At 42.3% G+C, this 14767-nt stretch overlaps 1 protein-coding gene across 1 annotated transcript in view; it reads right to left on the minus strand.

Annotated features, from left to right (window-relative positions):
- Positions 1 to 14767, minus strand: part of GRIN2B (glutamate ionotropic receptor NMDA type subunit 2B) — a 167599-nt gene that overhangs the window by 115477 nt on the left and 37355 nt on the right. Inside the window, exon 2 of the mRNA XM_085234832.1 lies at positions 3056 to 3654. Within this exon, the coding sequence (XP_085090958.1) occupies positions 3056 to 3654 (599 nt within the window). The remainder of the gene's footprint in view (positions 1 to 3055; positions 3655 to 14767) is intronic.

The raw sequence follows: 14767 nt of genomic DNA on the forward strand, positions 1-14767 counted from the left end.
TTTTACTGCCCTCCAGCAATGGATTTGAAGCAAATCAGACCACCGTGGATTAGCTTCAGGAGTTTTCTGAAACCCCAGCTATGTGGTGATGTATTATCTGAGGTCACACACACACTTTGCAGTCTCCCCAGACATCAAACCCACGTACATACATTTCTCTATTCTGTGTAGGCATGCGGAGGGGGAACTGTAAGCTGCAGATGGCTGAATATAGTATTGCCAGGTCCAGGGCATGTCTAAAATTAGTTTTCCAGAACCTTCAGTCCAGCCCAAAGCATACCAGGAGAGGTTTAAAGCTTAGCACATAGTAAATTCCAGTGAGTTTGACAAGACTTGAAGGTATGAACACAGATCATAACCATTAACCTCCGCAGGTAGCGAGGTGAACTCGTATCTTCATCTTTGCTTTCTTCCCACTTCCCTCTCCTCTGCTTTCTCCTGCCCAAATCCCAAGCTGTAAGGCTGAGCTTGAAGCTAATCACATTTCTATTAGAACTTCGGATTTGCAAAGGCAAATGCTGATTTTGGACACCACTAGTTTTAACATGCCAAAAGGTGTCTGAAAGTAATTGCATTTAAAAAGAAGCCCAAGCACGTAACTCACTGGAATTCATGCTGTTCAGCCATCTCTCTCAAAAGTACAGACAGGGTACAAATGTTTGCAGGAGGAAGAACTCCCATACTAGCAGATCACAGGTCAGCGTCATGCAAGGCAAAACGATTATTTACACTGCGGCTGCAGAAACAACTTCCACAGAGTACAGTGATTTCTGAGCTAATTCAGATGCCCGTAACAATCTAAGCAGAGGCAGAATGGAGCTTGGTATGGACTAATTGACTTGGCTTTTCAGAGAGACTTATGTCAGTGTCCAACGAAGTTGGGTATACCCACATGTACCTGCAGTTGTTTCCATGCACGTTATACCCAAAGTAGACAAGGGAGAAGAAACAACATGATTTAGGCCACAAACATGAGAAGAAATATAATACTTTCCAAACTGACAAGAGCTGCTTCAGTGTGGGATGCCCAGGCTCCAGGGCATATCTACACTGCACAAGAGTGCTGTCATATTTAGAGATTAGAGCATTTCTGAGCTGGTGCCTCCTATCCAATGCCAAGAAGAGCTTTGCAGAGATCTGCTGGGTCATACATAGCATAGCTATATGGGTATGATTTTATGCATCAGCTAATTAGCAGAAGGTCTCTGCAGAACACAGCATCTCACAGCAGGAGACAACATTTTGTTTTCTAAAGAAATGCTGAGAAGTCACAGCATAGCTCTCCCCTTCAGAATCTCTACTCACTTAGAAAAGTAAAAAGCAACCTGCCTTTATGTGACTTCTGATAACTTTATATGTATTAAGTATATTTTTCCTGTTTAATCATTCCAGTGATGACTCAGAGAAAACACCCTTTTCCACTACACCTGGCTGGGAAGGAAACTGATAAACACATTGGGCATTTTTGGTGATTCAAGGGCTTGCAGACAACAAAAAGCCAGTGTAGGGAAGAGGAAAACATGACAGTGTCCTGCTAATATGTCAACGGATCACAGAGACAAAGAAAGAACAGAAAGAGTCATGGGCAACCTAACAGATCAAAGAGGAGACTTATTTTAGCCCCTAGCTTTCAGACAATGTAAAATTGCATTCTGCTTTTCAGTCCACCTGCCCCTCTATCTTCCTAACACAGTTTGTAGTGAGAGGTCACAGCACACAAGACAATCCATCACATTTACAGTATTCTATGATTCATCATGAACAAAGATGCTGTGCTCTCTGCAGCCACCTCTCATGACAACTACTACCTGGATTCTCCATTTCATACTGCACAGGAATCAACCTGCCTAAGGATATTATATGAAAAACATTGGAGAATGACAGCTGAGCAGGTCAGAGGGCATATGGTTAACCCATGTATAACCATGTATATCTGGGTTGCTTAGCTACACCCTAAAATTCTAGCTGGGATAACAAAGGGAGATCTAGTAATCAGAGTGCTGCTCTAGAAGTTGTCCCACCACAGGCTTCCTATGACCTTTAAAGGCATCTTAGCACTGTTTCTTTAGAACATCTGAAACTGTATCAGAGAAAGATAGTTATTCAAATAGTTTTTCCATAGATTTTATATATATAATAAGAGCAAATCTGTTGTGCAAAGGGCACACATGTGTGTGTGTGTGTGTGGGGTGGGTGTGAGTATATAAACACACACATTTTTATTTGATATTCTTTGCCATCTAGAAAAACTCCCAGTCCTGATGGAGATTCCTAGGCTCTCTATTCAGCGTGCACAAGAGAGAATGAGATCTGAAACAGTCAGCAGACAGTCATCAATGAGATGCCAATGAGCAGGATGATAACAGAAGTCCCTTTTCTTTGAAGTAAACCAGATGCTTAAGACACCTGAGGGCTTTAGATGCCTCCAAGATAAAGCAGGAGCTCAACAGAGCTGTTGACCTTAACCCTTTTTCCAGCTCTAGTTCTCCAGACCTCTCCACACTTCCTTCTCTCCTCTGATTCAGGGGTAGTGGACAGCAGAAGGACACTCAGTATTCAGACAACAGGTGCCATGGAAATTTCCCAGTTGGGTTACACAACCATCTACAAAGGAACACCCACTTATGCATTGCTAGTTCCTGGAACAGAACCTGGGCCCTTCTAGATTTGAATAAAAAAATTCCCACTACTTGCACTAAGAACCCATGTGCCACTTACAGACCCATTCACGTACAGACTCTCCAAGGAGTTCAACATTGTAATAAAAGCAAACCTATTGTGCATCAAAGGGCACACTCAGAGTTTTGCATCGTATCTTCATTGTGCCTTTGCTTTGTGCTGGCTTCCTCCTCATACAATACGCATGTTTTCCAGAGGAGTGACAGTAGCGACATTCACAGCAACACAAGAACCATCATCAGCACAACTCCCCTGGCCAGGATTCCTAGCCAACATTATCCACAGCATTGAAACAATGGCCTACCAAAATTGTTCTGGAGGTCAGAGGTTCTTTGCGACCACTCTTTTGTAAGGCTAACCCATCCCTTCTCCTTACCTGTTGAGCATGTTGGACTGGTAAATCCTTTTCTCCTGGGTGTTGTAACAGCTGCTTTTGGGCTCAGGGATGAAGCTGTGTTCAGACAGCATATCAGAAGCAGCCGTGGTGATTATGGCTATTCCGTCCCTCACTCTAGCAGGAAGACCGTAGTCCCATTCATCATATGAGACAGAGATGAGCCCGGTGGGGAACTCAGATGGCACTGTGTCTGTATCCCCTGCCACCAGGCTGGGCACGATCCACGTGTAACCATAGCCTGTCAGACCCACAGAGTTGGCCACCTCAAAAATGTAGGTGGCCTCTTCCTTGGTGCAGTAGAGGAGGATAACAGGGCTTTGGAGCTTCTTGAGCTGGTTCTGGATCTTTGAGTCTCCATCATCCAGGGACATGTCCAACAGGAGGACCTCCTCCAGTTCCCAACCCACAAAGCTGTGCTCAATGGTACTGCGGATCTTGTTCACAAAGTCCTGGTAACCAGGGAAGTAAGTAGTGACAATGGAGAAGATGTACCAGTCATATTCTTCCATGATGTTGAGCATGACTGAAGCTTGCTGTTCTATTGATGGGCCAAACTGGAAGAACATGGATGACTCATCCTAGAATAGGAAGTCAAAGAGAAAGAGAAAACAAGAATAGGTCAAAGGAAATAGACAACATTCCTAGTCAACTCACTGAGTGCGGAGGGGGAGGCATACAGTTAGAATCTTGCACTTCATGTCTTGGCCACATTTTAAGGATTTTTAACAAAGTGAAGCAAGTGGGAAGGAAGTAAAAGCCTTTTTATGACCAGCTGTCCTTAATTTATTTTTAAAGGCACGTTGCTGAAATTACTTAAATGTTTCAAATGTTAGGCATGATTCGAACAGATAGAGAACAAGTGGTGCACAAACAAGGCCAGAAAGAGAATACATGCAAAATATTCTACGTTTGCACAAATTAACAGCTTTAATACCAGGATTATCACAACACTGTATGTAGGATAAAGAGGGCACAAAGCAGCTTTGTTTTTGTTGTTGTTGTTTGTTGTTTTTTGTTGTTGTTGTTGTTTTAAGTTTGGGACAGTACTCTACCTTTATATCCAGACTGAAATGCACCTAGATTAGGCACAATCATTGGACACAAACAAATCTGAGAACCTCTACTGATGTTTCTTCTCAAAACAAGCAGTAGCATGAAGTACTACAACTGTAAAGACTCATTTTAGAACAACTTAGAACATACTAAAGTTGAAAAAATATTTAAGTCATCTAGGGTTTTGTTTATGTCATATTTTATAGAAGTGTTCAATAAATGCCTTCTATCATGCCAGGTTCATCTTTGTAAGAATCAGAATGTGCACCATTTTATAACTTCCAAGACTCCAAAGGCATTTTGCACAGATCATCTCTTCAGTGGCATAGTGTAAGCCTTTTTCATCCTGAGTTTTTACAAGATACCACCATTTCAATATTTGAAAGATTCAGTAAAATCCAAATCCCTGCTTTTGCCCTGTTCTTAATGGAAACAAATAGAAAAAACATTTCTTAATATGCTCTCTTACAATCTGATCTCTGTTGTTTAAAACCAATTGCAAACTCCCACTGATTTCTACAGGATAGCATTTGATCACCAACAAAAAAAGTAGAATTACTGTTATCTTTCTGGAGATATTTACATCACAATAAGGAAACTCTCCAAATCCAATCACTGCTTCTTCTTCCCTACCGGAAAAGTTGAACCAGAAATACAAAAGGAAGTAGTCAGGAGCTTTAGATTAGGGGGAACTCCTTGCGTAACTGCCCCAGAACATTACCTCAAGACATTCCCAGTGTAACGCTACAACATGATGAAAAGCGCAGCAATGATAGTAAAGTCCTAAGCTACAGCAAGTGAGGATAAGCCCCACATGCAGCAGCCACGAACACAAAAACAAAGGAAAAAGTATGCTTACCATTAGAAGACCTCAGGCAAACAGGGATCTCCAGCAAGCTACCCTTGCCTCCACTATCAACCTTTACATGAAGTCTAGGGAGGGCTGGATCCTGGCTTCATGCCTTCTGATCAGGTGCACTGCATGCACCTGAGCTCCCTTGGGTTGGCCCTGCCTTCCCACCAGGTGTTCAATCACTGATTCAAGCTGTGACTTAGCATTTCCACTACACCAACTCTCTACCAAATTCACTCTCTGACAGTTTGGCAGGTAGAGCTGGTTTTCCACAATGGTGTCAATTAATCAGGCGTCCATCCATTCATCCATCCCTTCTTTACTCATGCTTTTTATTACCCATTGCCGTTTTCTCTATCAGTAAAAATATGCTAAAGCTCAGTAACTCCAGGAAAAAAATAACTGATCTTCTGACCAGCCTTGATTCTTTTTCCTGAACTTCCAGTTGGTCATGTCCTATACGAAGTTCTTGCTCTCAGATCCCCAAGCCTTTCCTGTGAGTTCTGGTAATTAAACCCTATTCACTTCCACCACCCACTCGTGAAAGTTCTCTTACGGCTGTTCTTCACTCACTGGAAAAATAAATGTACACAAAAAGAAAACAGGGAAAAAAAAAAAAAAAAAGCAGCTGGAGACAGGAGCAGCAACTGAGCCTCACAATCTGTGGAACACAGTTCAAGTTTTCTGATCACTGGAATTCACACCCTTCCCCTCCTACAATTGTGCTCAGGAAAAAAAAATTAAGACATACGTTTTATCTTTGAAGCTTACAGAGACAATCAGAAAAGACAGATGAAAGATTAAATAACTGTCACAGCACTTGCCTGATTTGAAGACAGCCTGAAGAAGCATCTTCAATACCCTTCATTGCACTGTGCCTTTGCAAGCCACCTGTAGCAAACTGACTGCTACATTGTGAGTGATAACTACTTTTTAATATATTAATTCAACAAAAGCTCTTCTACTTTTATGCACTGACAACAAAATTCCACAGTTTCTATCTTTCTGTAATTCAGTAGTCAGGTCCTTCAACTCTTAGACTCGAAGGACCTGACTCCTGAATTACAGAAAGATTTGACAAACGGGATCTAGAAGTCTGGATGCTTTCCTCAGTGATCAAGAAGGGACATGAGATGGTAAATCCAATAGTTATTTCAAGGCTGCACACTCAGGACATGCATGCACAGTAGTTACTAGACGTGGTAATAAAGTGCAGGAGGTACTGCCGTCCCTGAGATTCAAAACCCTGTCAGATGCTTCAGCTAAAGCACATGCTGACAGTTCATTCCACATGAGTGCACAGCACAGTTGAAGGAAATTCTCTCTCAAAAACTCAGGCAGAAAATTCAGCACTCCTCACTAACCAGAGCATAACAGAACATCAAATATCAATTCACAAAATAGATAGGTTTACTACAACCCAGCTTAACAGTTCACCTCTACCAAGAAATAGATACATCCCTCGTCAAATCAAAGAGCATGAACCATTTGGCCATGCATGTGATTACCACTATTACACAACTCCTTGCATCTTTATTACAGAAGCCGTAAGAAGATGCAACTTCTGTTCAAAATGAAAGCATTCAGGAGGTGCAAGCCAGCCCAGATTTTGGCTTGGCAAGATTTTTTTTTGCACTTAATCACACCAATGCTTGGGCTAGCTAATTGTTCTTCATTCCCTAACCAACTCAGCACTCAGAAGAAAAAAAAAACAAAACGAGGGGTGATGAAGGAAGGACATACAACAGTGTGGAAGAAAGTGTTTCTTTCACAATAAATCAGAAGTGCTGATGGAGCTCAATGAGAATCTCAGTGAGTGTATTTTAGGAGGAAAAAAAAAAGCAAACAAAGAAAAATGACTTCTCTCCTTATTTTTGACCACACCTAATGGAAAACCAGGGAAAAAGATAAGATACCTAAACTGACAGAGAACCACGGGGCTATCAGAGCAGGAATTTGACTTCACTGTGGTACTGCAGTGAAAGATTTTAGATTAGGAGGCAGACCTACATTGTTTTGCCTACCAGTTCATTAGTACTTTATTAGTTTAAAATAAAAAAGGAATGTTTTGTCTCTCCAGGAATTTAAAGTTTCAGAAAGCACCACAAGCTCCTATTTTAATACTGCAGAAATTTTATACTTCACCCTCCCCCTTTTTTTTTTTTTTTTTTGGAGCACCCAAAACGTGATTCACCATTGCTATTAAAAGACAGATTTAAGTTTGGGATAGGGATAGCTTGAATTAGAAGAGGTTCCTTATGCTGTGCATCACCCAGGTGAAATACAATCCCCTGACTACCTGAAAAAGGCTTGTTTTCATCCTACAGCCTTTCACCCGTAAACTTGGGCTCCTCATAGCAAGCTGCTTTAAGAGAAAAGTAAGATGCAGAAGAGGTGTCCCTCACCCAGTCTGGGAGAAGAGAGGCTCCATTAAAGGATCTCAGTTCCTCCAGAGATCTACTACTCCCCCACTGTCACCCTGCAGGGTCAGGAAGCCATAGTTTGCAGAGCAGAGCTGGAGGAGGAGCTGATCAATTGACACAGCACCACTCCCCAGCTTGACAGATGGCTTCCCACAGAAAATCTGCTCAAGTTTGCCGCTGCTGGGACAAGTACTGCCTTACTGCCTCCCCCTCCAGCATGTTTAACCCTTTAGGGAAAGAGGCTGGATTGTACTCACTACAAAGGCACTCATCCAGAAGACTGCTCAAGGAGACAGTTCCTATGTGGATGGAGGGGGGATTCGCAGAGATGGTGCAAGATTCAAGGAGTGACCAAGTATTACTGTCACAACTTAGAAGTTGTTGAGTGCCTTTTGTACCTCAATGGCAGGCCCATGCAGGTGCTGCATGGGGAGCTGGGCACAGCCTGACTCTGAACCTGGACCTGTGCCCAGGTCCAGGTTGCTGGCCTCTGGCTAAGATGCAGACCACTTCTGAGGAGCCCTCCTGCAGGTGAACCACTTGAAACCAAACTCTGCCCTTTAGCAAACCGTTTACCTTAGCTATGACAGGTCACAGAGATGTTCCCAAATTGCTTTTCTTGCAAGTTCCTTTCTGACAGCCTCTCTGGATTCCCCAGGCATGCAAAAGCAATTACTCCTTGCAAACATCTTTCTGTTGAGAGCAAAAGTCCTTCTCAGTATGTAGAAAACTTCAGAACATCCCTAAAGGAGAGGAAATGCAGGACTCCTAAGAAGAGCTGCAGTGGGCCACTTATAGCTGCTGACTTAGGAAGTGAGGAAACAGACATTTTATTTCTAAGTTTCCTCCATGCAGGCGATGCAAATGTAACCTGGTTCTATGCCATACTGAGTTGATATGATGGCTGAGCCTTGAATAGATTTTTGGTAGCGGTGGGCAAGTTGTTTAGCAAGTCTAGTGCAAGAGCCAGACCACCCAAGAGCCAGGTGTGTCAAGCTATGCACAAGAAATTTAAGGAGCATGTGTTTGCTTTTCATATTTGAATAAATGTATCTTTTTTTTTTTTTCTTCCCAAAATGTCCTAGGCTGCTATCTTTGCACAGGTGCAAAAGAAATGCAATTTTTACTGCTCTGGGAGTTGCTCCCTTGTGTTAGGCTCTAAGGAACATCAGTATACCCTAATGGCAGAGGTTGGAACTAAATGATTTTTAAGGTGCCTTCCAAACCAAGCCATTATATGATTTTACGATTCTATACCTAACCCCATTTGCTGATGTACTAATAAGGCTACTGTATAGCCACCATTTATTAACGGGGGTCAGCCCAGTTCTTCCTTTCCAGTGCCCCAGTTATGATCTTCATGACTCAGGCCATTATCCCTTTCCAAAACTCTGCTCTCATTTTCCTGATTTAAAAGAAAAGCTGTTCATGTGTCTTTAGTACTGTCTTGATTTGAAAAATTCCTCCATGACCCACAGACAAATCACATAGATCTGCCTCCTGTTTAAACTTCAGCCCTGTCTACCACAGATTCTATAGGGACAAAAAGGAGTAAGCAAGAACCAAATAACTTCTGGGAAAACACAGACCTTAATTTCCCCACCGAAGTATTTCTTTTCTTCAAAATTGAGACACCACTGTGTACCTATTTGTCACAGTCCTGGTGGGATACCTGATTCACTGGGAGTTTTATTGTTCGTGATGGAAAATGCTGCAACAGTTCAAAGTCTGATAATTAAATTTTCTATATTTCTGAGTCCGTTTGTTATAACAAATCTGACAGGAAATCAGAATCTTTGTTGCTTAAGTGTTCATTTATTTCTGTTTATTCTTACCACAAATGCATCACTGCCTCAGGCTAGCCTGGAGACAGAATCTTCTGCTTATTTGTTTTTTCTTCTCACATTTAATTTTTTTATTTAGTTTTCAACAACTCAATACAATAAAACTCTGTTTTTAATATTGTGTTCTGCCTCATCCTGTGAGTTCTGTCCTTGAGTGCTTGCAGCAGGGTGTGTGAGAACACAATGACACATGGTGGGACTGGGTTCTAGAACAGCATCTCTGTGTCCACCACACACATACACACGTTCACAAAAACACATACAACAAAACCTATTCAAAGTAAAGTTGCAGCATGTTAGAATGTGTTATTTGTTGATGTCACTCTTTTAGTTGATTTAGTGGGATTTCAAAACTCTCCTATCTTACTGCAATAGATTCCCTGGGCTGTTACTGATACTGGCTTGTGCAGCAGATGGAGCAGATGACCTCCTGCAATCCTTTCCCAGTGCTCTGATTCTCAGATGAGCAAATCATTTTTGGTGTAAATCTTCAGAGCTGCTCTGGGAACGTGCTGTCAATGGGAAGTTTAAATTTGTTAGATGCATAAATGTGGTTTATATAACCACATTATATATCAATTCCCTCACTTGTTCTAGTAATAACTACAGAATAAACTGGCCTTATTATATGAAAGGACACATCTCAAAGATGGTATTATAGAGAAGTGATTAGAAAAACTGGTAGATGACTGAAAGAGAGAGACACTTTTCTGTGTCCCCGCTGATGGAAAGGCAGGCAGGACTCAAAACACAGTCAGCTACTGCATGGTCATTGTGCACCCATGTGGCAAACAATACACTAAAAGACATCACAAGAAAGAGGAAGGAAAATTAAGGTTGTTATAGCTGGAAAAAGCGTGTTTCAGGGACACAGAACACAAAACAAGAGGAAACCAGGCCTCACTATTTCCACTGCTGACACAACAATTTGAAACTTGTTGTGGCAAAAACAGAGCTCAGACTGACAAGGTATCAGCAGGCCTTAACAGGGTCAATACTGAACAAAACCAGTTACAGTGAGACAAGTTAGTAGAGGGCTATAAGAACCTTCTATTACAGGTGAGCATGCTGCTGTCATGCTCCCTGCGAGGAGGGGCTTCCAAGTGGCCAACAAAAAGGTCTGCAGCAGTCAGGAGAATGGTTGCTGACTTCGTAGGCAGCAGTCATCCCTTGCAACTGCTGAGAATTATTGCAGTAAGAAATTTAGAGTTGCCAGCGAAGCTCAGTTTTGATACCTTGATAAGGGGTAACCAAGATTCACATGTATAGTGACATGAACTGCATACTTAAGAATTAACATATACACAGCTTTCAATTGTGATTTGGGCATTAATCTCTTATTAGTAGTGAAAACTGGTTTGCTGCCAAACTCTAGCCCAGGGACAACTGTGCAAGTACTCTAGCTTCAAGTAGCTCCTGAAAGCCATAATAAAAAGATTTTTGATTAAGGATGACTCAAGGGCTGAAAACAGCTAAGTGTTTTCCAGTTTCCATTTAAGAGTCTGCAGAAATAATTCATTCTAAACATTTTGCAAAAGAGGAAACAAGATACTCTAGATTTTGTACACTTTATCTTGGGAATGTTTCACTTTACTAAATGCAGTTAGTAAAAAAAAACGAAAGAGTCAAGCAGATAAGGATCACTGCCCAGTGTATAGAATTCTAAAAAAAAATCCCAAAGGTGGGGGGTCCATCATCTGTGAATTTTATACGCAATCACTGGTCAAAGCAGACCAGTATATGATAGTATTGCATACCGGCTTCTCAAAACATCACATATGGATGCCAGCACTTTTCCACAGAGGGGAAATATCAGTTAGCAAGCTGCCAGGACAAACAATTTTCACATTGGGCCTTTTGCATTCCCTTTTTCATCTCTGTATGTGTGTGCTTCCTTGTTTGATGAGCTTACAGATAATGGATTAAACCACTGGTCACTCTGGGTAGATTCCCCTTAAGCCACATTACTACCACACTAGGCAGCACAGGCCTAGTTCCCCCTCTCCCATTTCAGCCAAGACCACTAATTGGCTTAATATCCTGATATGGCCAGCCCATAACAATTAGAGGAAAGTCAGACTGCCCCATTACTCATCCATCCAATTACATCATGGTGTTTGCCTAGAGATTATTTTCTGGCTGGACATACCCTCCAGGCTGAGGACTGAATTTTGATTGCAAGCTGAATGGTATGTCATTGGTATAGCCATATCAATCAATAGCAGCCATAAAACTATCCAGCACTCTTACAAAAGTCCAGTCACAGTATTTGGCAAGATGTCATTGAATAAATTTTGCAAATGAACTATCTGAGATGAAATACTGTTTCTTTTTATCATTTCTAAATTAGCTGCTCTTCCATTTCATCAAATATTCCTTTGGTCTCTTATTATGAGCAAACCTGACTATAAGCTGAATCTCCAAAGGTTCACAGAGACTATTTAGATAAGCCCTGAAAGTTCAGCATGTGCGCAATGCCATCTGAGCCTCTCAGGAGATGAAGGTCTCCTCTCACAGCAGCCCAGCTGTGTACTGTACCCACAGTGTGTCTGTGAGGGCCTTCATTCTTTTTATCAATCATGAAGTACTGATGCTTTCCTTTCTCACAAATTCTGCATTGCTTATTTAAGCAGTAATTTTAGCAGGAAAATCTGTTGGTTCCTCTGTGTCCTCACAAGTACCACCTGCAGCACTGATAAAGCCAAGGTCTACTCAGCCTTTATGGACAGCGAAGTCAGCTGTGCCCATGCTCTGAGCTGGACAGACCACAGCCAAAGTAAAGTAGTCAGTATAAGGTAATGTTGATCAGGACTTGATCTTTTCTTAGAGATTGTCCTTGTTAACCATTTTAGATCATTTTTTAGTGTCCAAAATAGTTTACACACCTTTTGGATCAGAGCTGGCTTGCCTTTGTTAGGTCAGAATGCAGTGTGAGCAAGCAGTTGAAAGTATAGCTTGTGTAGATGTGCCCTCTAGCCTCCTTAAGCTAAGAAGGAGTAAAAATCTTCAGCCTTTATAAAATGGAGGCAAAATCAAGAGTTGAGATCTGACTAAATTACAGCGACTGCAGATTTTCCGTTGCCCCATACCTAGCTGTCTCTTCTTTAGGAGAGACATAGTCAAGGTTCTAAATGTTTAAAAAAAAAAAAAAAAAGAAAAAAGAGACAGAGTCAGAGAGAGAGGAAAAAAAAAAAAAGAATTCCAGCCCTCACCGCTTTGGTTCCAGTTCAGAACCAGTGTTTCCCTAGCAACCACACACACGTAATATAGCCATGGCTATAAGCTCCTTAGAGCTGATGCTGGATGCTGGCAGCCATGAGGATGGCACTGCATTGCTCCCTGCAGTACTGTACAGAGTATGACACGTCCACTGGTCTGCTGTCATGGCTGGAGCTGGGCTTTGTTACCTCCATCCACCCACCTCACTTTCTCTGGTAGCCTGCTGGGACAACAGAGATACTCAGGAAGAGGAGTCCTGACAGGGTACCTACCTGGACCTCTTGTGCTGGTTGACCAACGGGAGCCTGCAGGGACATCTTAGGGATGCTCACCTGTGTGATTGTGATTGGTCTTTCATTGTCTTTGAGGTAAGGAAATGGGCAATTTTTGAGGCTCCTCGGAGATAAGATCTTGGTAAAATAGTACTCCTTTTGTTCTTACTCCGCTCTAACCTGCATGACCAGGAAGAGCTCTGTTCCCTCTCAAAAGGGACAAAGGCCAATCAACACCTTCACTTTCCCCCAACACAGAGTGAAAGGTGTGATCTAAGGCTTCTGAGATGGAAGGAGTCTGGAAGACTCTGAGGTACTCAACCCCAAATCTACAAAGAAAAGACACTGCCTCTTTCTCACAGAAATCAAGACATCCCTTCATCCCTCTGCACTCCCAGGCCTCCTCCTCCAGGTAGTTCTTGACTGCCTCTATACTCCTTGGCACCATTTTCTACCATGATGGGAGAGGGACACAAGGACTATATATGTTCCTTTGATTCCCTGTTTTTATTTCCCTGTATTCGTGCACTTTTCTTACCTGGGAATTCAATCCCACACATACAGCAAGGTTTATTTGGTTAGCCAAGGTCACTGGCTTCCTGCCTTGAGGCTGCCCTGAGAGGCAGGAAGAAGGGAGCTGGACTCCCAGCCCACCTTTTCTCTTACTTAGCTTGGGAGTAATCATTCATCCATTTAATGCAGGTTTCTGAGACAGTGAGGATCTACTCTACCCTTCACTGCATGCTCCAAATTAGATCCTAACACTTCGGTAAGGAGGTGCCACTTGCTCAGAGAACATCCCCTCCCTGCCCTGAACTCCCCCCAGCATGATTCATTCCAGCTCACTCCAACTTGTGTTTTACACCAGTGGCTGGAATGTCAAACTCAGCCATGCACGAGACAAAAAAGCCAGCTCCGTATGGTGTGTTTTAAGAGGGTTTTTATCACCTTCCTCATGCTGCCAAGATAGTATAAAAAGAGCCTGGGCATAAATGAAGAAACAGTATCCTGGTCAACTTTTGTTCAGACATCCTACTGGCAAGCAGCTGCTTCATTAGCACATCAGGTGCATGTCCGCAGCAGGCAACGAGAAGCCCTGAGACAGCTCTAAGGCATCCATGTATTAGCACTGAGTGGACACTTTATGTCCAGTATAGGAGGAGAGCTAATTAGTTCCAATCCTGTGGTGGCAGTCCTTCTGGTTTTATATCTAGATGAAAACTCTCGAATAGAATCATAGAATCATTAAGGTTGGAATGACCAGTAAGATCATCTAGTCCAACCATCAACCCATCACCACCATACCACTGAACCACGTTGCTCAATGCAACATCTATTTTTTTCTTGAAAACCTCTGGTGACCGTGACTCCATCACCTTCCTGGGCAGCCTCTAAGCTTAAAAAAGTGAAAACCAGAGGTGAATTCCTGAACCATACTTGGCTTGGACTCTGAATTCAAACCCTGTTTCAAAAAGCAACAGTATCACTAAAGAGTAAGAATCCTTAGTTTAACAAGCAGTATGCATTTAAATATGCCAGTCCCTTTTGTAATGCGTGAAGGCCTGATCCCCATCAGCATAGGTTGTGGCTAGAGACACTTACCTCTTGTGCTCTAGGATGGATGAAAGCATGGCAGTACCTATCTTCTCCCTGTCTAGTTCTCCTTCCTAGTCATCCAGTGAGCAGTGAGCATCTGTGACAGAAATCTGCTGTCATGCCTGTCTTGCTCATCTAATTGATTCACAAAGTTTTAAATAATTATTGATTCTCCTCCTACCCGCTGTGTAGACTTTGAGACCAATAAAGCACATGGAGTTATTTACACAGATATTAGAAAGGAAGGAATCTCCCTCTCTAAATGTTCTGCTTGAGCTCCCATCTATTAAGTCTCAGAACTTCACTAGGAGATTTCCTACAGCTTCTCAGATAAATATATGAAGTCTCCTGCATGCACACACATCCATCCTAACACTTACAGGATGTTCTGCCAGATTCACACGTGCTGAATTACTGCTTCCTATTATTTT

Source organism: Meleagris gallopavo, chromosome 1 (genome assembly GCF_905368555.1).
Source record: "Meleagris gallopavo chromosome 1, MGAL_WU_HG_1.1, whole genome shotgun sequence".
NCBI lineage: Eukaryota > Metazoa > Chordata > Aves > Galliformes > Phasianidae > Meleagris > Meleagris gallopavo.